The sequence below is a fragment of the Oreochromis niloticus genome, linkage group LG13 (assembly GCF_001858045.2).
Source record: "Oreochromis niloticus isolate F11D_XX linkage group LG13, O_niloticus_UMD_NMBU, whole genome shotgun sequence".
Classification (NCBI taxonomy): domain Eukaryota; kingdom Metazoa; phylum Chordata; class Actinopteri; order Cichliformes; family Cichlidae; genus Oreochromis; species Oreochromis niloticus.
Window position 1 is genome coordinate 9,235,520 of NC_031978.2, and position 24,220 is coordinate 9,259,739.

At 38.2% G+C, this 24,220-nt stretch overlaps 1 protein-coding gene across 11 annotated transcripts in view; it reads left to right on the forward strand.

Moving 5' to 3' along the window:
- Positions 1-24,220, forward strand: part of LOC100708763 (potassium voltage-gated channel subfamily KQT member 5) — a 112,092-nt gene that overhangs the window by 83,929 nt on the left and 3,943 nt on the right. The window contains exons 4-15 of one of the 11 annotated variants that reach the window (XM_025897535.1): positions 92-267; positions 2,206-2,331; positions 3,694-3,804; positions 3,961-4,056; positions 7,545-7,733; positions 7,868-7,962; positions 9,870-9,896; positions 12,511-12,564; positions 14,640-14,881; positions 16,087-16,195; positions 20,369-20,500; positions 23,884-24,010. In XM_025897535.1, the coding sequence (XP_025753320.1) occupies positions 92-267; positions 2,206-2,331; positions 3,694-3,804; positions 3,961-4,056; positions 7,545-7,733; positions 7,868-7,962; positions 9,870-9,896; positions 12,511-12,564; positions 14,640-14,881; positions 16,087-16,195; positions 20,369-20,500; positions 23,884-24,010 (1,484 nt within the window). Of the gene's footprint in view, positions 1-91; positions 268-2,205; positions 2,332-3,693; positions 3,805-3,960; positions 4,057-7,544; positions 7,734-7,867; positions 7,963-9,869; positions 9,897-12,510; positions 12,565-14,390; positions 14,882-16,086; positions 16,196-20,368; positions 20,501-23,883; positions 24,011-24,220 lie in introns of all 11 variants that reach the window. The other 10 variants (XM_025897533.1, XM_013268475.3, XM_025897537.1 and 7 more) reach the window with 10 other exon arrangements.

A 24,220-nucleotide genomic window follows, 5' to 3' on the forward strand; every position in this document is an offset into this window, starting at 1 on the left:
ATGGCTTTAGAAAGTAGGTGAGTCAACCACAGTTCCTGTTACTAATATTGTGAAACCCATGACCTTTAATTTTCCCTCTTTTACTCCCCAGACATCATCGTACTTATCGCCTCAGTTGCTGTGGTTTCAGCTGGTAGCCAGGGTAACATCTTTGCCACATCTGCGCTGCGTAGCCTTCGCTTCCTTCAGATCCTGCGCATGGTGCGCATGGACCGTAGGGGAGGGACCTGGAAACTGCTTGGATCTGTAGTTTACGCACATAGTAAGGTAGGGCTTTTTTTTTTTTTTTTTAACAAAGTCATTTCAGGAGGGTATCTACAACTAAACTTATAGAGAGGTGTTTGGATCTGCGTCTGTTTGTCTAGATTACTAGGTGGCCTGATTTTGTAGGTTTGCTAACGGTGGGCGTTGCTACATTTGCTAACAACCCACCTCTTTTATTATGTGTTACAAATCACTGTTGTATGTTAATTAAACTAATATAGTTTAGAACATGTAATTAATTAATTATCTAAATTATTTCAAATATAGAAATAAGCCTATGACTGTTACTGCGGCTAAAGTGGAGCTGGCTTTAAACTACTTTGTATCAGACTTACTGGAATTACTGTTTACACAAACCTCAACTTAAAAGCTTGAAAGCATAAAGTAACTTTAGCTGTCAAAGAAGTCTAAAATGTGACTGGACATTTTACTTGCTCGTTCTACTGCTGAGCTGCCTCTTTGGACTGGCCCCAGTACCTACTCCAATAAAGCTGCAGTGTCACCTGCTTAAAAGGGCAGCAGAGCAGTTCGTCAGGGCCACTTTTGATTTAATGTGAGCAGCCTGCCGCCATTTCCGTAAACCTTGTTAGTGCTTACCGGAAAGATTGTACATTGGTCATTCTGCTCTTCTGGTTAACTACAAACACTTGCAGTTCATTCTGAGACTTTGGCTACTTCAGTTTGAGTTACTAAATATGTTTATTTAGTGCTCATCTTCAAAGTGTACCTGGGGACCGGGCCAGCGGTTAGCTTCCTCATCCAAATGTCACACATGTAGACAAACTGTTTGTTTAGACACATTCACTTGTGAATGTTTTTGGTTTTGCTACTGAAACATCTGTAAACTGTGAATATGAGGAGTCTCTTATGTTTGTTTCTTTGTTTATTTCTTCTTTAAAGCAACCATGGGCCCTTGGCTCTCCTCTTTTGTTGTGTTCTCTGTTAACACTGTTACTCATTAAAAGATTAAAATCTTGCCTTTAGCTGTTTCCACTGTTAATGTTACATCCCCTTATCCCTGGAGAGAGCTGGGGTCATTACAATTATAAATAAAAGCTGTGTGGACAGAAAAGGCACAGTTAATTAAAGTACAATTAATCTCACTTTTGTGCTGCACAAAAATTGACATTGTGTAAATATATTCCTCTACTGAATAACAAACTGTATATAACGGACGGGCTTAGCCGCCAAGTCATCGTCCCATTGTTTTGCGGACTAATGGATGATCCTTTTGAAGCTCCCAGTTTGTGTTTTGGTCATTGCTAATAACAAATAACAGTTGAATTTGAAGAATATTTTAGCTAGCAACAAAGTACTTTAATATCAACTTTACTTTGTATGGGACTATCACTTCCTTCTGTGCCAACATCCTTCTGTAAGACTTGAAACTTGCAGTGAGATTTTACATCAGCAAAATGAGCTAACTGGAAACTGTCACATTTATTTAAAATAGCATCAATGCAATGTTGTTGAGTTGTTATATGGCACCTGACAATCTGTTAGTGCTAGTTTTTAATCACCATTTTCACAGGTACTTTATAAAGTATGCTATTACTGTTCTGTTTGATATATTATATGCCGATGTAATTTCTTTTATTTGCCAGTTGCATGTACTCCTGATATTGTGACCATCCTTCTAGTTTATACATTTATGTTCATATTTATTTTGTGCTGTATTCACTGTTGGTGCAGTGAACTTTAAATTGACCACATTTTCATTGCAAAATATAGCTGTTTTTTTTCTCCTTACAATAAACCAAGTTGAAAAGTGGGGGAAAAGATAATAATGTTACTTAATGACTTATGTGGCGTGGTGAAAATCTCAAAAGGGAGCGATTATATTCAAAAGGAAACTATATATATCTTTCACCATGTTTGCAGCACAAGGTTAGAAATCATCTTTATGAAAATATAAAGATCTTTTATCTGTATTTCTTGCAGGAGCTGGTGACTGCCTGGTATATAGGGTTTCTGGTGCTGATCTTCTCCTCCTTCTTGGTCTATCTGGTGGAGAAAGAATTCAACAAGGAGTTTGCGACCTACGCCGATGCTCTGTGGTGGGGCACGGTGAGCACATGGAGATGCACACTAACCTGGCACACGGCATGCTGTAAAACGCAGCCGGTTAAAATGATCTTAGTCCAACTGTAGGGTTTTGAAACTGTTTTGAAAAAGCTTTGGACTGATTAATTGATTTTATTTCAGTTTTCATGGACCAAAATAGTACAAATCTTTTTGTCCAAGCCCCCAATCTCTAAAGCTCTTTGCTAACATTATTAATGAGACAGTCCTGTTTGTGACATCCTAAAGTCTCAGCTAAAATAACCAGAACTTAATTGAATGACAGCTGAATCATTTTTATTAACTCTTAAAATGAACTCTTTTTTCACATGCAAAAAATAAAGAAAACTTTTGCAGCAGTGACATATTTCTTTTCATAGTTTGTCTGTGACCTTAATGACACATCCAATACAAAAACAAGGAAGAATGGTCTTTAAATTCACACTTGGCTGGCTATGCCGCACTGTTTCCTCCTTTGAAAATATGGACACAGACAACACACAAACAAGAAACGGCCCAATCAATAAAGTCAATTTTCTCCTGCGGCCAGGTGCGACTGGCCTATTCGGCTTCTGGGAATGACACACCATGGTCCCACATGCTGCGACCTTGGAGAAGATTCTGTCTGGTGGACACTAAAAGCTGTGGTATTATACTTGCTAAAAGCTCAAGTTTAGATACATTTAATTTTAAGGTGAAAAACAATAGTTGCCAAACAGAGATCTAGAAGCCAGTTTCACAGATTTAGAACCTGCATTTCACACAGCTTTCGGAATGCTGAGGATATTTTCCTTCACACTGGTTAATCTTTTATTCCCTGGTTGGAAAAATATGAACATTTGGGAGATGCACAGCGTGCCATTCAGCAGATGTTGGTGTTCTTTAATTCTGTTTAATAAGTGCATTTGAGAAATGGGTTTGAAAGTCATTAACTCTTGTCTTTACCGGTTATTGAAGATTATAAAAATTATTAATATCACTTATATTTGGAAATTCATTTGAAATTAAGTTTAACAAATGATACTATAGCCATGTCGTGGTACCTTAAAGGCAAGACGTTTTTGTTAAATGTAATAAAATGGTGTGAACTGCTTCTGTGCACTTTTCAGTCTTTGTAAGAATATCAGAAGTAAATCCAAAAAGCAGACAGTACATAAAAGTGCACATCTCAGTCTCTACTTCTACTTGTACACTTTTGCAATACTCTGAATGTGATGCATGCTTTGATGTTTATATCTGTTGTGTATATGAAAGCTTTGAGTCTCTTTTATTTCAGCGTGCAAAAATATAATTTCCTTCATCCTGTGAGTTAAATTGTATAAATAAAAGTTGCTATGATTATTTGAGTAGTGTCCTCTGAACTTTCAGATCACCCTTACAACCATTGGCTACGGTGACAAGACCCCACAGACGTGGACAGGGCGGTTATTATCGGCGTGTTTTGCTCTGCTGGGGATCTCCTTTTTTGCCCTGCCAGCTGTGAGTAAAACATCGTGGCACAATGACTCATTACACTTTCTGTATTTCTTCAAAATAATCTGTACATATTACACAAATAAGAGCAGGCGCTTTTTTCTCCATGGTGAATTTTCTTCAAGTTTAAACTCAATGTGTGTCTTTGTTTTCTCCACATAGGGCATCCTAGGTTCAGGCTTTGCCCTGAAGGTGCAGGAGCAGCATCGACAAAAGCACTTTGAAAAAAGGAGGAACCCAGCTGCCAGCCTCATCCAGGTAGATACTCAGACATGCAGAGAACAAACACACCTCACCTCGACTGATTTTTTTTTTTTTTTTCAGTAGAAGCAGCTGAGTGCCAGTGTGAATAGAAAAAAAATGTTTCCCTTTATGTGAAAATGTTCATGGATTTGTGTGTAGTTCACGTCCGTTTTGCCTGTTTTTAAATAAAAGCATGAGTGTGTCCACTCTTTACCCTTTGTTGAAGTGCAGGTGTGCATCACTTCTATTACTGTAAGGGTGTTTCATTAAGAGCGCACTTAATATGAGTGTGTGTGTGTGCGCGTGTGTATTATGCTCTTCTCGGCCTTGTCAAGGTGTGTAGTTGGTGATGACTAACAGTGTGTGAGGCACACTGCCGACTCTCAGGTCCAACTGCAACACACACTGCTGGGATTTATGAGCCGTTTCCATGGCGATCATTCCCTGGGCAGACGCTCCTTCAAACTATCACTTATTGTAATAGACAAGACCAGCTGCATTGCTTGCTAATGAACAATAAATATCTGCTGTGGAGTGTGTTCCCTGAAGTGCGCAGCTAAATGTGTGTGTGTCTCTTTTTTGCATGTATTTGTGAGACTGCATGTGTTTGTTTTTGTGTAGGCGTTTGTCTGTTCTGTCTACCTTCTCCTATCTTACGAACTACCTTGCACTACTTTCTGAAATTTTCCGGTCAGTAATGAAATCCAAACTCGAACGTCTGAGTCTCACACTGCTGTTTCGAATGTTGTTCTAATCTGTATCAGTTATGATAATATGGTAGTATCAAGTTCGCCAACTGTTAGACACAGCTAGACAAAAACTTCCTCACACTTTAAGTCCAAAACTCTACTGCTGACCCAGTTTTAAAACTACATATTTGGAAGTGGAAATCTGGAAATCTAAATTGTTACCCAAGCTGTCTGTCATAATTTGCATCTGTTTCTTAATGAAGGGGTTTCTATAGTAGCCTGACAAGATCTTTCCCTTTCCGAGGATATCTACAAATGCGGCCAAGAAGTCTTCCATTTTCTTCCCTCATTGTCCCATATCCGCTGTCAGTCGTTTGATGAAGCAACCGAGCGATCATTGTCAAGCTTGTAAAGAACTATCTCATAGTAATGTAAATATGTCAATCAAACTAAACCAAAGGAAATCTAAAGCAGCATACGAACAATGGAAACTAAACTTCACTGTTGGTCTTCACATGCAGCAGTCTGGTCTTAATATCAACCTGATAGCTCAGGGAATGCTGCTGTAATTTCTTTATGTTCTAAATAGAATATATGTAGGTGCATATCATGTGTTTTAGTGAATAATTAATGGTAACATTAAGATACAATTTCTTAGATACTTTACCATCTGTTTGACAGCATCTTCCTGATGAAAATAAATGAATAAATAATTAATAGATAGCATTTTGCATCCACTTTATTCTCACTGTATGCGCACACATGGTATGGGTGCTTTTCCCTTCCAAATAAGTAGTCAGATGATATGGGTAAAGTTTTCATAAATATTTACAAGACTAATTCATTAAATCAATCCACTGCTTTGTCTGATCTCCTTGTTATGTATAAATATCTGTTGTTAGCATAGACGAAATCCAGTTGGAGTCCAACTGATCCTTAATAACCCACTAAGTGAACAATTAATCCAGTGTGTGTTGGTCTTGTTCCTCTTTTATTGGCTGTGTATCAAGTATCTGGTCACTGTCTGTTATCTGCCAAGTTCATAACATTTTCCTCAACAGGTAAAAGGAAACTTGGAAGCACCTGTGAAGTGTTAAATATGTGGACGGCGTCATTACTCTGTCTGTCGCTTCACTCCCCTCATCTCACGCAGTTCTCCCTGCTTTTAATCGCTATTTTCTGTGTGTGCACAACAGAATATTACCACTGTCCTCAAGCCTTCGCAGCTGGTCAATTCTAAATTTCAACATCTGTCATAGCCGTTTTGCCAAATAACTTTTCGTGTAATTTTCAGAGCAAAATTGAATCTATAAATGATATTAAAGTGTCCGCGTAATAATCAGAAGCCAAAACTGACTAGCATTTGGCAGGTGGTCAGTGTTAATTTTCCATCCTGTCTGTGTGAAGTGTTTATATTTGGGTTTTCCAAGTCATGTCTCAAATCTTGTAACCATACCTGGCAAGTTTGACGAGGCCGTAAAGTAAATTATGGTTGACGATGTAAAGAAAGCAACCTTTAAAAGATAGGTGGCAGACAGCTTGTGGCCTCATCAGTTATTACTTTCGAATTAGGTTCACTGTTAATCTGACATAGAAGACTGTATGACCGGCTCAGTTAAATAAGATGATCTATAAAGAGTACTTTGTGTCCATCACTGGCTGTATGACAAAGACCCTAAACACACTGATGTCTCATTCTGCCCCACTGTTACAACTTGCTGATAACTTTACCAGCAAACACGTGATTTCCATAGATGAATTCAAGCATTCCATCGCATTTAATATTCCTCCTGCACTGAATTTAGAAGGTGTCCTAATCTTTTAGTTTAGCCTAAATGCCAAGAAGCCATTTAATTTCTGATGTGCAATCACCATAGCGACAGAGAGCAATTAAGTCCATGCACAGCTAAAAGGAAAACAATTCACGGCTCTCCACACTCTTTGTATTAGGTGGCTGTGCCTCCTTGTCACTTCCATCTGCCAGCAATAAACTGATAAATGCAGTAAAAAGCACTGATAAGAGCAGATGTTTGTGTGGATGTATTACGACAGGCTAAAGAAACCCAAATGTTTTTTAAAAGCTGCTGAAATTAAAAAAATAAATACAGGAATGACTGAACTTTTTATAAAGACAACATTAAAAGGAAAAATAGGAAAACTGAGAGTCAACATGCTTATTTAGGTAGAAGGCACATTTCTCACTGATAGGTCAAATACAATCTGGTATATTCCTTCAAGGTAGGTCTCCAAGATTCTTTCTGTAAGAAATTTTTAATTTTATTATATTTCTTATAGCCAACTAGCATTTCCTACAGCTAATAGCCATATGGTGCTAAAATAATCGCTTGACATTGTAAAATCCAGCAAACCTGTTGCCGTTTGTTAGCATTTCAGCCCATGTTTGCATTTTATTACAGATATGTTTTAGACATATATAACAGATTGCACTCTGTCTCTGTAGTTTAGCATTGCTTTGACATAAGTTTAAAAACTCCTTGCCTAAGTAGAAGTTAATATGGGATCAAATTAGAACACTGGTTTCACACTTTTGTTCATATTTAGAAACTATGTCAAATTAACTAAGTGACTGTAAATGACACAATCCACTCTTCATATCTGTACTGACAACCTCCAAAATAGCTGCCAGGTGGTTACAGACTTTTAAACTGGAAGTTACGTTTTCACCTAAACCTCAGTCTATTTTTCCTCACCAAGTTTGTGTCATTGCCTTTCTGTGTCATTTATGTGTGTTCGTGCGTGTGCACATGTGAATGTGTTTGTGTCTTGTCCATCTCTGCTCCCTCCCCCACCCAGGCAGCTTGGCGTATGTACTCCACCGACGGTGCTCGTCCCTACCTCAGAGCCACCTGGCACCACTACCAAAGCGCTCTCCCCCCCCTCAGGCATGTATCCCCTCCACCAGCACCACCACCATCACTGCCCCACCTCCCTTCAACATCCCCCAACCGCACCGCATCAACACTCCCCCCAAAAACTAATCAGGTTTTTCTTTTTCCCTCCTCACTTTTCTTCTCTCACTTCCTACCCAAACTATATGATCCTCCCTCACCCCTTTTTTGCTCCGTTTATTGTTCGATTTATCATTACTTTATTTATCCTGTTGACTCTGCACGTAGTGTGTCTGGCGTAGTTATGCTGCTGATGAGAACTCGGTTTCCATTGCTACCTGGAAGCCTCATTTGAAGGCGTTGCATACCTGCAGCCCCGCCAAGTAGGTAACAACTTACAGACTTACAATCATGGCCTCTGCTGCTCAGCCCTCCTTCTCATCTTTTCCTCCTCACCTGGTGTGTGTTCACCTCCTCTGGTGTAACCTCGGCTGCTGTTTCATTGCATAACTCATTGTTATGAATCATTGTAACATTCTTTTTTCATAAGCATACCAAACTCTGGAATGTTTTGCTGATGGCATAACTTTCACCATCCTCAGATTCACACATAAGATTTGTCAAATCTTATGTGTGCAACATATATGGTTGCTGATGTGTTTTATTAACAATTTATCTGATGATTGTGTACATTTTGTAAATATTTAGTGCTGAAAATGCCTGGCAGACAGGTTAAAAGAAAATGCAGGCAAAGGTCATTTCAACATTAAAAAGAAAGAAAGTACTTTTTTAAATTTTTAGACTGTAGCACAAATTTAAAAATATTAATATTCGGCATTATGAGATGCCATTAATTCAAATTCTAGCTGACTTGATGTTTAATGAAACCCCGAATTCAGCCTGGGTAAAATTAACACATTACTTTCAGCAAAGTCAGACAGAATTATTAAGCTGGCATGGATATGAGGGAGTTTTGCGATGTACTAATATTTGTTTTGTCCTGCATTTTTGAAGCTGTGCCATTATACAAGCAGTCTTGTGAAAAAAAGGTTCCACACGACTGTATGCAATCCTGTTAAAAAAGAAGTACACCCCATGATTCAGAGAACCGCCTTCAGAAACAGTAGCTTAAGTTAATCATTTTCTATTCACTGCCTCTTACATGTTTTTCAGAATTTTTCAGTTTGGTGAGGTTTGTGGGCATTTGTTTATAAATCCTTGAGGTGACAGTTGTTGGGATTTGGCGCTGTGTGAATTGAATTGAATCGTTCATTCACGTTGAAGTGTGGACTTTGACTACAACACCTTGATTGTTTTCTTTTTCATAGATTTACTTTGTGCTTGGCATCATTGCACTGGCGCATGACCCAGTTTAGGGTAAACTTTATCTGTCAGACAGATATCCTCATGTTTCACTCAAGAATACTTTGGTATACCTTATGGTCAACTCAATGACTGCAAGTTGCCAAGGTCACTATCATGCTTGACAGTTGGTATGAGGTATTTGTGCTGATATGCTGTTTGATTACTGCAAACATGGCACTGTGCATTATGGCCAAACATCCCCACTTTAGCCTTGTCTTTCCAAAGACATTGTTTCAGTCTTTCGGTTTGTTAAGCTGCAGCTTTGTAAAGCTAAACCATGGTGTTGTGATAATTTCAGAGAGAAGAGGCTTTCTTCTGGCAACACTTTAAATAAGCCATAGATTTTTAGCCATTTTTTGTAACTTAACATGCTTACTGAGGCCTGTAGAGTTTGACATGTAGCTCTTTTTTGTGCGTATTTTTGCTGATCATTGCAGGGTCTAACTCTGGGCTGAATTTGCTTTGACATCTACTCTGCATTTTGTTAACACACAGCTGAATGATCCAGATCAGGAAACTGCCAAAATTCTTCTTTTATAGAGGTGGTCACACTTACTGATGATCAGTTAGTCCCGTGCATTTGATCAGCAGCACCTGGCTGCTACTTATCCTCTTAGTTCCTGTAGAAGCAGTGAGGGTGTACTTTGTTTTTTCACAGGACTGCATAGAGTCCTAAAAAAACATGACTGTACTTTTCTGATTTCCGTGTCTATCCTTTACCTAACATTTAGCCTGATGGTGCATGGCTGCTTGCATGTGATGAAAGTAATTAAACCCATTGAACTAAAATTTATTTCCTTTTGCCTCCTTTTGGCTTGATGCTTCTCATATCCATTAATGGCAACATCTTTACAATCCTCATTTAATCTGCTGGGTTACTGATTTCTCTCCCTTTTTCTCCTCTTTTCCCCACTAACCCTTAAAGGAAAGAGCAGGGCGAGGCTACTTACAGGTTTGTATGACTCTCAGCTCATACTGACAAAGACACAAACACGTAACTTAACATGTGATACAATTATTCGATTATTTAGACGATTGTTTAATGACTTACACATTTTATCCGGATTGGCTGGTTGTTTACTCCAGTTTTAGTTCATTTATCATTTGATTGTGTTTACAAATAAGAAATGGATGTTTTTTTGTTTAGTGACATTTATTGCAGATTGCAGCTGACATCAAAGGGCAGAGACAAAAGGCTCAGTTTCTTGGTTTCTTTATTGATTTATGGAATGACTGAACCCTTATTTGCCCTTGCATTACTTAACAGAATCTAGCCATAGTTTTGATTTGACATATGCTAAATGTACAATATATTTCCCAGATGAATTGGAGAGGAGAAAAAAGGTTCAAAAAGAGAGAGGCTGTGTTGCAGTGTTATGATACAACATAAAAAGGGTAATGAACAATAGTGGACAGTTAAGGATTATCAAGGCTAATTTGTTCTGATAAAAGAAAACCAGTTGTGCAGGGTCACCCTTTACTTATTTTCACTGTTAGGACATTCTGCTAATATATTGCAGTTCATTGATTTGAACTAAAACAGTAACATAATTAGGAGGTCACAAATGAGACTAACACTCATCCCAACAACAGACACTGAAATTCCTCAGGACCCAGGCGATATACTTAGCAAATCTGAAATAGACTGAATGACAGGTTCGAAACACACACACACACACACACACACACACACACACACACACAGACATGCAGGCACACATATAGTGCAGAGACTGTGCAGAATTTAAAAGTCAGGTAGACAGACGTGCGGTGATGGAGACAATTATGCTTATTTTTTAATTATGAGCAATTACTCAGCAAATAAGTGCTACTTTCAAACAATCTTGTGAAATGACAGCATGCTTTTTATTTCATTTTTTTTTACCTCAATTTTCTATCTCAGTTCATAAACAGTGATGGTGTTTGTCTTTGCCGTGTGTCTAAGTGCATGCGTGTGTGTGTTTGTGTGCATATGAACGCACACACTCCTTCAAACACAGGAGCCTGTACCATGTCTGTACCATGACGCACATTTTCCATTGGGATTGTATTTATATAACTCATCAAACACAAGTCTAGAAGAGACAGACCAAAGTTGAAAAAGAGGGAGGAGAGGGGAGATAGAGGATTTCAGAGAGGGGAAAAAGACAGAAAGATTTGTGAGTTTAATTATGCTAGTATAGTTTTTACAGTGCAGCACTTCTTTGGCAACATTTGGGGACCTTATGTTGAGACAGCAGCTTTTTAAAGCATTTAAACTTAAAACACCACCACACATACGTATATAAAAAAACAGTTTACACTCTCAGTCAAACACACAAGCAAATGTGCTTCTCATCCTTAAACAAAATAGCATTTAATTAGGCTTTGTTGCTTTCACAACAACATTAATTCCCCAGAAATCCTTCTGTTTAAAAGACTGTGTTTAATTAGGTTTTCCTTTCTTAGAAACTTTTGTTGCAGCCAAGTCCAATTTACACTCGTTTAATCATAATTATGCACACTTTTATGACACTACTTCTCTTCTAAATGTTCTCCTCCACCAAGGGAACTCATAACACTCTCTGTTATTAGTGGTTTTACAGACTGCCAACTGTGGCTGTTTGGCGGCGGTAGGTGCCGTGGTAAACGGCTGGTGGTTTTTGTTTAAGCAGACTTGTAAACACCAGCAGTAGTAAACATTAGGCGCACCACAAAGTGCTACAGCGGACATCATGCTGAGTGTAAGTGTGCTGGATATTGGCAGTGAAAAGAAACATGAAATAAAGATTAACGGGGGTTTAATCGTTAGGTTATGTGTATAGACAGGTGTGTATGAGTGTACCTCCGTGTGCAGTGAAGTGTAACTCAATCCCACTGATAGTAGTAGGTAGACTTCCAAAGAATTCTTCTTTTTTCTAACATTTCCTTTGACAATTTTTAACCTGAGAACTATTTATCATCATTTAAGTGTGAAATTATATCTCTAGCCGACTCACCTCCTTCCTGATGAGAAAACCTTTTTTTACAATGACACTCTTCATGTGAAAATATTTATTTATTCAACAACACTGTTGAAAAACCAGCATTCACTTCAAACTGGGCCAAACAAACTGGCGAGCATGGCAGCTTTTAATTTACAGTTTTAGACAAGGGAGGAGAGAAGACAGTACATATGAATTTGGTTTGCTTGTATTGGATGCAGTATTTGCACATAGATTCAGTTGGACATACTTTGTACTAATAAACTGCCAGTTTAAATTTTGATAAATGTCCAGTCTGACTCCAGCTCTGCAGCTCAGGGATCCAACAACAATGGCACCGACAAGAAATTTGTTGAATTTGTACTGTAAATATGTTTGTCTTCCCAAACTGAGGGAAAACTGAGTTCAGGTGGTTATACCCATACCCATCCCTCTTTGAATTATCTCCCCTTCCCCTGTGTTTGCTGTGCATCAATATTGACTGTAGAGAATTTCTCCACTGTGAGCTGAAATCTGCTCCAGTTTTAATATCCTCCCTTATTTATCCCTTTCTTCTCCATCCCTCTCCCTCCATTCCATTCATCTGTCCCCTGTGCGCTCTAGTAAGGGTCTAAGTAATGGAAGGCTCTTCAGAAGGTATTCTCGGAAATATAGGAGGTACCTACAGTACTACCCAGCATCCTCTCTGCCCTGCCCTTAGCCCTTAGAGTAACTTGTGAGAATGAATGACTAATGGCATGGAGGAGAACAAAGAAAACCCCACTTAACTGCCTTCTTACAGTGCTTCCTTACCCGGTTATTTTTTATCCCATAAAGGAATTTGTCTCTTTGACTATTGCTGCCTGCTGCCTGTCGATCCCAAACAAGTCTTTGTTACTGCATTACAAATTAAAGGGAATTCCTAAAGTCATTGTAGAAGTAGACTTTGTTTTACAAGGTACTATTTTCAAAAGCAATACCAATTAATTTTTTTTCCTTAATAGGATTAAGGAAAAATTTGCAGCAGTAAACAAATTGCATGTTGAAACCCCTTTCATTCTAAAAGGATTCAATAAACTGACATTATGGCATGCTGCTTGTCACGACTCTTTCCTAATTTGAGTTAATTTAATTGCAAATTATGGGTATTATACTAGTTTCTCAGGGAGACACTTTTATAAAATAAGGAAATCATGGATCTGGGCTTGTTGTCCTAAATTATCCCTCAACAGCATATATGTAGCTCTTCTATATTTACTGCATGTTAACGTAACTGTTACATTACTGCTGTACCTCCCATTTAAATCATTATACCAATCAATGTTGGAAACTATGATAACACAAAAAAGATCTATTTCTCTACAACTATTTGTCTCAGTCCACAATATTGGATTTTTATTTTTGTTTATTAATAATAGTACGTGTACAACATCGCACCGTTACTGTATTGTTCAGTGATAATTTATAGTTTTAGCTTGTGCATTGCAGCACTGAATTGTGTTGCTACGCAAGTAAGAGAAAGGAATAGAAATATTGAACAGGTCTGTAAGTTTCAAGAAACAATGGTAGATGGGTAAATTGATCACTGAATCTCAGGTGAGATACTGTGGTCTAAACAAAAAGATGATTTTTTTTTGGCATGGAAATTGTGCTGGAGCTTTGCATCTCTCTCATCGATCTGCTGCATTGCATGCTGATCAATTTGCCCAAGCAACATACTGTAATAGTTTGCTGCAGTGCATCTCATTGATTTTGAACTTTCTGCATACCCAGCAGCCCCTTAAAGGTTTCCAAAGATGTGAACATTATGTCATAAATTTCATTTTTCTTTGTCATTTTTAAATGTTTGTGATATTATTAGGTATTTATTTAACCTGACAAAAATTGGGGTGATAGAGGAAGACCAAGTTTGTTTGATTTAATAGAAATAAAAGTGAATATGTGATCATAAATAACTACATTAAGCAGAAGTAATGATTAACCTTTTGATACTGGTTTAATTAGACTTACCTGCGACTATTAATTACCATGCTGGAAGCGATTTGGCAACAACATTCATCTTGGAAAAATCTTGTTCTTTTTGCAAGGAAAGAAAAAAAAAATCAAAATTAAGATTTTGTCAAAAAACGTAAAATATCAAGCACCAACTAGAACTTTTAGATGCTTTTTCTCAATAATGGTGTCATTTGTTTAATGTAGATTAAAAATGAACGTGGTGATGATGGTAATGTTACTATGCTTCAGCTGCGAATGACGATTACAACACCTCAGGATCACTGAGGGTTTGTTTTTGGTGGCTTGGTAGGCAGTCTGGCACTGTTCTGGTGTTTTGGGCATGTCAGTTGGATGGATGATGTTTGGTCTAAAGGAAAAGACAGAACAGTGCCCTTTGTCTTCGCTCTGAACTCTTCTCACTCTCTGAGGGGAAATAGGTGTTGACAGCATCCCCTTTTTGTCTCTCTCCTTGTGTCTCTCTCTGAACCCCAATCTGTGTCACACACAAGCTCTTTCTCTGTCACTGCAATCCTTAACTCACATTCTTCACTTTTCTTCACTTTTTCCTCTCTATATCTGATCATTCTTTCTATCCCTCCTACTCCCCCCGTGTCTTTTCTCTCTCACATCTTTCCTACTTTACTACTATCTTACCTCTTTCCTTTCTACTGGTATGAATGTTTCTCACCATATCCTCTGTCATCTTCTCTGCTCCTCTTCTATTTTCTCTCTCTCTTGTCTTCCCTCTCTCCATGCAGTCAGAAGTTGAGCTTTAAAGAACGGGTCCGCATGGCGAGCCCTCGTGGTCAGAGTATGAAGAGCCGGCAGACGTCCATGAATGACCGCCAACGCTGTTCCCCTGGCAACGAGATGGTGGGCAGCACAGAACTGATGGGTGGCAGTCCTGCCAAAGTGCAGAAGAGCTGGAGCTTCAATGATCGGACCCGGTTTAGGCCGTCTCTGAGGTTGAAGAGCCAGCCTCGTACAGCTGTCCCAGATGGTGAGCTTGTAATGTTACTGTAACCAACCACACCAACATCTGACAAACGACACTTTCAGAGAAATATGGAAGAAATATGGAAGTATATGTAAAATGCCCTGTGGAGTTACACCTTTGAAGCTTTCATTAACTTAAATATAACCAAAAAAAGTCTAATAAAATAAATTCAACAGTTTTGTAGCACGTGTGAAAACCGAGTTATTTTGCCCCTAAATTTGTGAAGTAGTTTGAGATATGTTTTGGATCACTGCCCCGCCTCCTTTCAGGTTCAGTCTTTTGACTGACTGCGTGACATTTACACTCAGACTTATATGATTAGAACAGATTTAGTGGAATCCATTCTTCCCTGTATCTATGCCATCTCTCCTGTGCCAAGGTTGTTCATTTCCTCAAACAAACCTTTTACCCTGTGGGTAATTATAGTTTGGTAAAATGTGGTTGAGGAAATCCATTACATTACATTAACCATCATATCAAAATTACCTTCACGCTGTTTCTTCATTGTTAATATAGCTGATTATTTGTTATGCTATGTCCAGTTTAATTTGTTGTCATTTTTTTGCCAATTTTATGTTGCCAACTTTGTGGCAACCGTTTAGGATGGTCCCTTCCTGTTCCAACAAGCAGAGCAAAGCAAAGTCCATAAAGACATGGATGAGCGAGTCTAGTGTGGAAGAACTTGGCTGGCCTGTACAGAGTCCTGACCACAGCCTGCCAAAATAACGTTGAGTTGAATTATAAAAGAGGCCGGAAGACATGCCTTCTTGTCTACCCACCTCTACTACCAGCCTGAGGGGTACCAGTGATGAAAGAGATGAAAATGCTGACTGTTAATAACACCTCAGGTTCCCATATTTTCCTCTTTCACTGTTTTGACCTGATTTTATAATATTATCCTGTCTCTTCCTGTCCACATCTCCCACTCTCATTATTATCGGTAGTATCAAGGATATACACCCTCCCCTCCCATCTTTTATAGCAGAGGTGGAAAAATCTGTCCGTTCCTATGTTCCTGTCCTAAATATCCCAAGCAAAATATAAATTTTCACCTCCTAAAAGTCAAAATAGTATCAGTCGGAAACATTCTCACAGACTCTTTTCTCTTCCAGAATGCAGAAAGTTGCAAAAGGTTTTTGAGTTTTAAGACTGCAAATGATTTCAGCAGAGCAATATTTATTGATGACTCAGAACTCTGTTTCTTTCAGTGGACACAGGCATGACCACAGAGGAATCCTTTGATGAGCGAGGGTGCCACTGCGATGTTACTGTGGAGGATCTATCAGCACCTCTCAAGGCTGTCATCAGAGCTGTCAGGTGAGGTCCTGCTCCAAATAAACTTTATGAGTGCCTTATGATGTAATCAAAATCATCCCCAAATCACCAAACTGCTTGAAGTCTTTGGGCGAGCGATTCACTTTTGAAGAATTTACCAGCAAAAATACATTCAGATGCTAATATCCAGTCACACTCAAGAAGATTTTATTGAATTTTATTACAATGTCGAAAATATGGAGTACTATTACGAAAATAACACAGAAACGGAGGTCATTTCTGCAGTTTGCTTTCCAAAATCGTGCTTTTATCCATTATCCTCTTCACTCACATTAGGTGCCAAAACTCAGTCACGTCTCACTTTTCACAGCTTTTGCTTTCATTTGTTGTTCAACACTTTAGATATATAATTGCCTTTTAGAGAACTGTATGGCAAGATTGATGAAACAAATCACATATTTTGGTAAATATGAAGATGATAACTCCCGAGTTCTACCCACTTGTTGTCTTGTTGTCTAGTTAAAAAATGGCAACAAAATTAAAATTTCAAATTTAGGCCTTTGAAAAGCAGTGCACAAACCATCTGTGGTGTCAGGTGGGCTACATTTATCTTCTCTCTATCATATACTCTTAACACTAAAACTACCACTCCTATTTCTAAGCTCTAGTTCAAAGCAGCAATAATGGAAACATCATTTTTGGGGGGGTGGGGAGTTTGTAATGATGTTGCATGTCACAAATTTGCATCCCTAGGTATAATATAACTCCATTTTGTGAGATGTCTTTGTGTCTCTGCAGTATGCACGAATCTTGGTGTGTTAGAATCAGCTATGTCAGTGTCACCAGAGATAATGGTCCTTACAAAGTCAGGATTAGGAGGCTGGAGCAGTGACAGCTGCATAAATCGCATGTTTGTAAGGAAAGAGGATCTCGCAGATTTCCTTTTGGGACCTTTGTGCTTTGCTCTTTAGCTTTTTTTTACATGTTACTTTCACTGTCACCTGTTGGTTAGGCTTAGGCACTGAAAACTAAATTTAGTAAAAGATTGGGGTTTGGTTTAAAATATGCTCCTGGCAAACCTGCTGATGAGTTGGGAGTGACAGCCCCATCTCACTAATGCCATAAGAGCACAACCCACCAAAAGGACACCTTCTGACTTAATGAGCCACGTCAGCAGCTTTTAACAAAACAGCCTTAACTGATGCCTTGGGGATGAGAACGGTCTGAACCAATTCAACAAAACCATGAAACTCTGATTAGTCTAATATATGCACTTTAAAGAGCAGCCAACAGACAAATAGCCAGCTAAATTACAGGCTGCAATATATTATACCAGTGGTTCTTAAACTGTGGGGCGTAGAGCCTTTGGTTGGTTGCAGAGCCTCTGCAGGTGGGGAACAGAAAACCAGGTGAAAAATATGAACTCAAATATAAGTGAAGAGAAAATGCAATTTAGAATTGCCAGTTAACTTAACAAGCAGAGAAGCTGAGGGAAGCTAGGGTAGCTGGAGAGAAGCAGTGCAGGTACAAGGACAACATGCAAAGATCTAACCCTGTGCCAAATGATTCTGAAGCACTAGAAAATAAATCAGAAAGTCTAAACCTAACAGAAATATTTGATTAAATTACGAATAGAGCAGAACGCTGAAACTCTTCATATACTACCACATGCACTTCAAAGACCCGCCAGCAGACCAACAGTCAACTAATTAATAGACTTCAGAATATTATACCAGTAGTTCTCAGAAGTAGGCATAGGAAAAAATCAAGTTCAAATTGAATGTTAAGCAATTTCAGGGAAAATCAACTAGTGGGGATTTGGTGACGCTATTTGGCTGACCCTTATTTAAGCTGTATTTTTTTATTTTTTTGCTGTTGATGAAAAAGTGGCAAATGAGCTCTTTTTGGCTTCTGAAGCAAGACATGCCAGAAAATGTTCCTGCAGTTTCTTGCACAGAAGCACCAAGTTTCCAAAGTCTACACTTGGTGTGTAACAAGCTGCTGGTGCTGAAACTGTAACGTAATAATAACTAAAATTAAAGAGGATGATGTTATTAGTATTTTTCTTTGCTAAATGTTAAATTGTGCTAATTTTAACAATTATGCAAGTGAGAATATTTTCCAAAATGCTAAATTAGTCCTTTTAATCAGACTAACTAAAGTGTTTGTATTAATAATAAAACCCATTATTTATAATTGGTTATAAAGGATGATGGTTTATTGAAATGAAGTTTGAGATTAGCCTTTATCAGAAATCCGACTGAATTGTTGAGTAGATTTATTGTCTACTTTTACATATATTTCCTGCATGTTTTAACTAATAATACTCTTATTGATCACATATTTATTTTTTATCTTAGTTCTTTTACCTCTCCTGTGCTCTCTAAAGTCAAGAGTTTCTTCCCAATCAACTGGTAATGTGACGGCACTGACCCGTATTTATGACCGCTATAGTGCATGAATGAATGTGTGTAGATGTGTTCTAGCGGAGCCTGCTCTCTTACACTGGCACCGGCACCCTGTGAACAAGTGTTTATCCTACTGGCACCAGATGACTCTCTCACTCCACCGCTTCTTCTCACCTTTTTTCATTGTGCAAATGTCTAATTTCATATATGAATGAAGTATTTTTTTTAAATGGCCTACTTAGCTGTAGTTTCTATATTTTTCTGTAGTTTACTAAGAATCAAAATTTTGCTGCCCCAATTTTATAGATCATAAATGTGATTGTTTCCATATAAAAAAGATATCAAATTAAGAAACAGATTCACTGTAGTCTTGTTGACCAGGTAAAACTTGATAAATTCAGCATTTAAAAACCATTAAAACAATGTACATTTATCAGCTTTTTAAGGCAGGGGTTCAATAATGGTTCAGTAATAAAAAGACAATGAATCATGTGTGAAAACCTGAAACCCCTGGCATATCCTTAATAGAAGCTATGAATTATTGATACAAGATAAAAAGCCAAGTTATGATTTTCAGTTTTCCATCTTCAAATAGTTGTTGCCACTGCTAGTATCCCTGCATTTTATTCCATACTTTTTTTTGTTTTCTTCTGTTCAGTTGTCATTTTTATATAGAATTATGGAAAAATAAGCACATGTACTGAATATAAATGATTAAAGGGGTTGTAAGTAATAGAACCTCACATTTGTTTCTCCAGGCATTTGCTATAAGTTTGTTTACACTGGCTCTTTATGCATTTCTGAGGTATCTTACAATTGATCTTAAACTCAATTGTATTCTTTCTATGTCAGATTTTTCTCCCAGCCCATTTCAGTTAGAACGTTCTGTATAGTTTCCCATTTGCCAGATTTTATCATTGTAGCCTAATGGAGAGTAGTCAGTTATGTAACAGTTTGAGTGGAATCTTTTTGTAATCCACTCTTTAGGCGAATGAAATCAGTCTATCAACCTTTTGATAGTTCAGTAACAGTATCCACTCAATCATTCTTTTGTCTGATCTGGATTATTGTCAGGTTTAGGGGTTTACATGCAAAGACTTTATATCGTCCTTTTGTATAATGAAGCTTATTAAACCCCTCTATCACCATCGTCATCTCTTTCTTCATAGATCTACATACAGTTGCACAGATAAACCCACAAATACCCACAAATCTACGAGCTATGCTGCTGCCACCTAACCCTGGCTGGTCTGCACACTCAGCAGGCCATTCTCCATGGGCAGCCAGATCCCAGGGTTTTCCCAGGGTGTCGGGTTGAGGGCTGGAGACCCCCTCCTCTGTCAGGGCTGTTATTACACAGGGTCATCTGTCACTGCTGCTTCCATTTAGGCAGTGAGAAAAATAGGCAGTGGGAAACTACCAGAAACCACTGGGGACTCTAAATGAACCAAGAGGCATAGATCTCCTTACCTGGATCAATATTATTACTCAGCAGTGGCTCTGTTCACCAAATAAAAGGAGAAAGAAAATTACACTCAGGTTTCACAAATTCACCATTACGCACTGGTTTTCCATCAGATACTCCAGAAAGTATTTGAAATTTTGTGTTATCTTTGTTACACTCCAAAAAGAAAAGATCAACAGTGAAGCACGACAAGAACCTCCCTGTAGGTTTTCTCAAACTCACTGCTGCCATCTAATGGTGGTGTTCAGTAATTACACCCTAGATTTCACTTAAATTTAGCATTGCTTATTTCCTCTGACTCCCAGCAATCACTGTGCGTGTTTTTGTCTTTTGCACGTGTAGGATCATGAAGTTCCACGTAGCAAAGAAGAAGTTTAAGGAGACGCTGCGTCCGTATGACGTGAAGGACGTGATTGAGCAGTACTCTGCAGGTCATCTGGATATGCTCTGTCGCATCAAGAGCCTTCAGACCAGGTCAGGAAACGGCATGCACATTGATTGATATTGACAGATTTCTGTGTTCTTGCTTTCAAAATCAAGGAATTTATAGATGTATCAGTAACCTGAGGTCCTGTGTGTTGATTTTGCTGCAATTCCTGCTAACGCTATAGGTTATATAGCACTTCACAGAAAATCATTTTAAATTAACTTTAAACTTTAACATTATTTTAACTACATATTTCTTTTCCAAACCATATACATATGTGTAGATGTGTGTTCCCTCTGTCTCCCAGACTAGACACTGTAGTGGGTCCTCCTCCAAGGCCTTTGCGCAGCCGTGGGAAGACCTTTTCCTCTCCCTCCCTGCATTTATATTACAGCCAGGCCAGCAGGAAACGGTCGACACCGGGGTTAGACTCACCCCCTTTCTGATCCTTCTGCCAAATGCTTCCCTACTAACTTTGCCAGCCAGTTTGAATTTGCATATGCTTAGATGTATTTGAACTAATTTAGCCAAATGTACAAATATAACTTACCTTAATAGTTAAAGCAATTTTGGTGCAGTAATCATTTCACTGACGTAATAAGTGGACACATAGAAAACACAGGTCTTCTATGTGAAAAGTCCATCAAAAAGGCATCCACATAGCTGTTTTTCCTTCATGCTACACACTACTATGACCACCTTTATTCTTCAGCACAGACTGAACTCTCTTAGGTGAACTTTCTAGTAATTTCTTAAAGTAGTCTTCAGGAATAGTTTTCCAGGTTCTTGAAGGACATTACAAATCTCTTCTTTGGATGTTGGCTGCCTTTAGTTCTCTTCTCTGTCCACATGATCCCACAGTCTATGATGGTGTGTGGTTTTCCTTTCAGGTATGCTTTGACTGCATTAGCAGTGTGTTTGGGATAATCATCAAGCTGAAGAATTAAGCCAATGCTTTCCACATGGTATTGCACAGTGGATTAAAATCTGATGGTACTCATCTGCGTTTGTAATTCAGTTTTGATAAGATCCCGAACACCAGTGACTGAAATGCAGCCCCAAATCATGACAGAGCCTCCACCATGTTTTATAGATATATTATGTATATTATAGATATACACTCTGACCTGACCTCCTCAGTATAGACCGGTGACAATTTGAATCAAACTTTTCTCCTTTGGATTCAACACTCCATAACAACAGCTCTTGTTTTCTCCCTGTTTCCCTTCCTTAACAGTAGCTTATTGACTACCACCCTTCTACTGAGATAGTTTTTGATGAAGCAACATCAAACAATAGCTGGATTAACTGAAGGGCTCGATGCAAATCTTGAGTTCTGCGTCAGGCCTTTGTACAGTTTTTTTTTCCTATTTGTTAATAACAGACATTTAAATGTTGTTCTTCTGCTGTAGATGTGGTTTTAGGCCCACCGCTTCTTTTGTCCTCTGTCTGTCCAGTTTCCTTAATTGCAGGACACACTGCACAGCATGCTGAAACATGCCATGTTTTTGACTAAAAGCATTTTAGGAATCACCTTGTAGAGAAATACTATTTTTTGCCAGTCAAACTGTGTTTCAGTCAGCATTAGGTGGCTTAATAAACAAAAAATAATTTGGAAATGGTCAAGTACAAAGACTGGAATGAAAATGAATGAAAAGTCAGCCAAAGTCCAAAGAAAATTCTTTAAAGACCTTCAGAAACAAATTCCTGCTTTGAATGTGGCTTTACTCTGTGTTTATTCATTTAAATACAGTGTTACACAATGGGCACTGTAATGCAGTCATTTTTATTAGGACTTTAGAACATTTTCTAAAGTGTAAGATGCTGTGGTGATGACTGTCATCTGGTGGTATTACTCAATGAATTGCAGTGCTGTAGCTGCGGTCAGTGTCCCAATATAGAGAAAAATAGAGTGCTTGTTTTGTATGCGAGTGTTGGTATAAAGTGTGTTTAGTGGCCAAAGCACCACATACACACAGACTATTTCTGCAGTGATCTAATGTGTCTCATTAGTATTCCTATTAAATGTCTGTTATGTCAGAATCTTTACACCGGTATTTTAATTTAATTTTTACATTCTGGCGCTAACATAACTAACAGAAAAATCATGGGAAAACTTCATATACCCTGGCAGTCACTGACATTTTACAAATATAACTGTTATGATTGTCCACACCCAGCACAAATGTAGCCTGTTTTTCCATGCCATCCTTCACCTCTGTGTGTATCTGTTCATTTATGTACCTGTGCTTAAAGCTTCATGGTGTTAAGTCAGAGAGAAGTGCCTGATCCAGTCTTTTTCCTTTCTCCAGACTGGCCAGTGCAGCAGGCTCTGGTCGCACCCAGCCAAGGAATATGTCCTCTCCTGCACTACACTATTATTACAGCAACCACATGAAGAAGCTCTCTGGCTCAGGGTTATTCTATTTCATTTAATTTAATTTTAGACTGTAAAATCCTGCCACTTGCAGCCATAGCTGCTAATAAGTGCTATAGCAGTTGTAATCGGGTTACTGCGAGCAGATATAAAATATCTGAAATGTATTAACCTTCCCGCAGAACCAGATGGTTGGAGTTTACAGTAGAACGTGTAGTCAATACCAGAAGGTTTTGACAATAACTGAAAGGCAAATTAAATTGCAGTACAATTCAATTCCTTATTTTAACCCAAAACTTGATGATTTTAATATGTTAAACTCCATCCACATGGTAAGGTTTTTATTAACCGTGTCTGACACATAAATATTTGAAGTAAATGCAAACAAACCCAAACACAGCTGTCTGACATCACATTAGATCTCATCTGTATTTCCACACTTCATTCTTTCTCCTTTCATCAGAGAGTGGAAACATTATTGTATGTGAATGCTGCTAATTTGTATGCAGTTGTGTGCGGTTTGGATGTGCTTTTTATTTTTTCCTGAGTGAAAACAGGCACCTGTGCATTACTTTGGAACTCAAAGTATGAAAATTAACTTCACTAACTGAACATAATTAACTGTCAGAGAACAAAGACAACCATTTAATGAATACTCTGACATAATCTGACAGTAATTTAAATCAAGCACTGCAAGAAGCAGCTCACTCAGAGCTTTTTTTTTTTTTATTAAATATGTTTTATATTCTATAAAAAAATAAAACATGCAAACACAAACAAACTGCTACAAAATGCATTACATTTACAAAATCAAGTTTTTCATAGATTTTCCGTCTTCTTTTTCCCCCATAGTTGTTTTTTATTCTATAGCACTGATTCACTTGAGTCATGTGTGTTGTGTGTTTTTTTTTTTACTAACCCTAATGTTAGCCTTCCGTTGCTTTAGGTTTGTTGTCTGACTTGGGATAACCTGAACTACAGCAGGGATGCCTTCTTATGTTACAACGTCATTATTTTCTAATATAATAATCCTAATGTATGTGTGTATCTCAGGGTGGATCAGATCTTGGGAAAAGGCCAGATTCCTGTGGATAAAAAAATGAGGGACAAACTGCACCCAGATGGAGACTCTCTAGAGGGCATGAGCATGCTTGGACGTGTGTGTAAGGTGGAGAGGCAGGTGGGTTTAAGAAAAAAAGGGAACACAGAATGCATGTAAAATGCATTCATAAAATTTTATTACCTCACATTGTTGGTGAGTTGTTTGGGCTCTTGACCAATACCTGTGAAATTTTGCTTTTAACAGTATCAATTTATCTGTATTGGAAACCCCCAGAACATTTACAGAATAGTATTCAGCTCTTTCAGCCTTGGTTCTTATTCTCTTTTC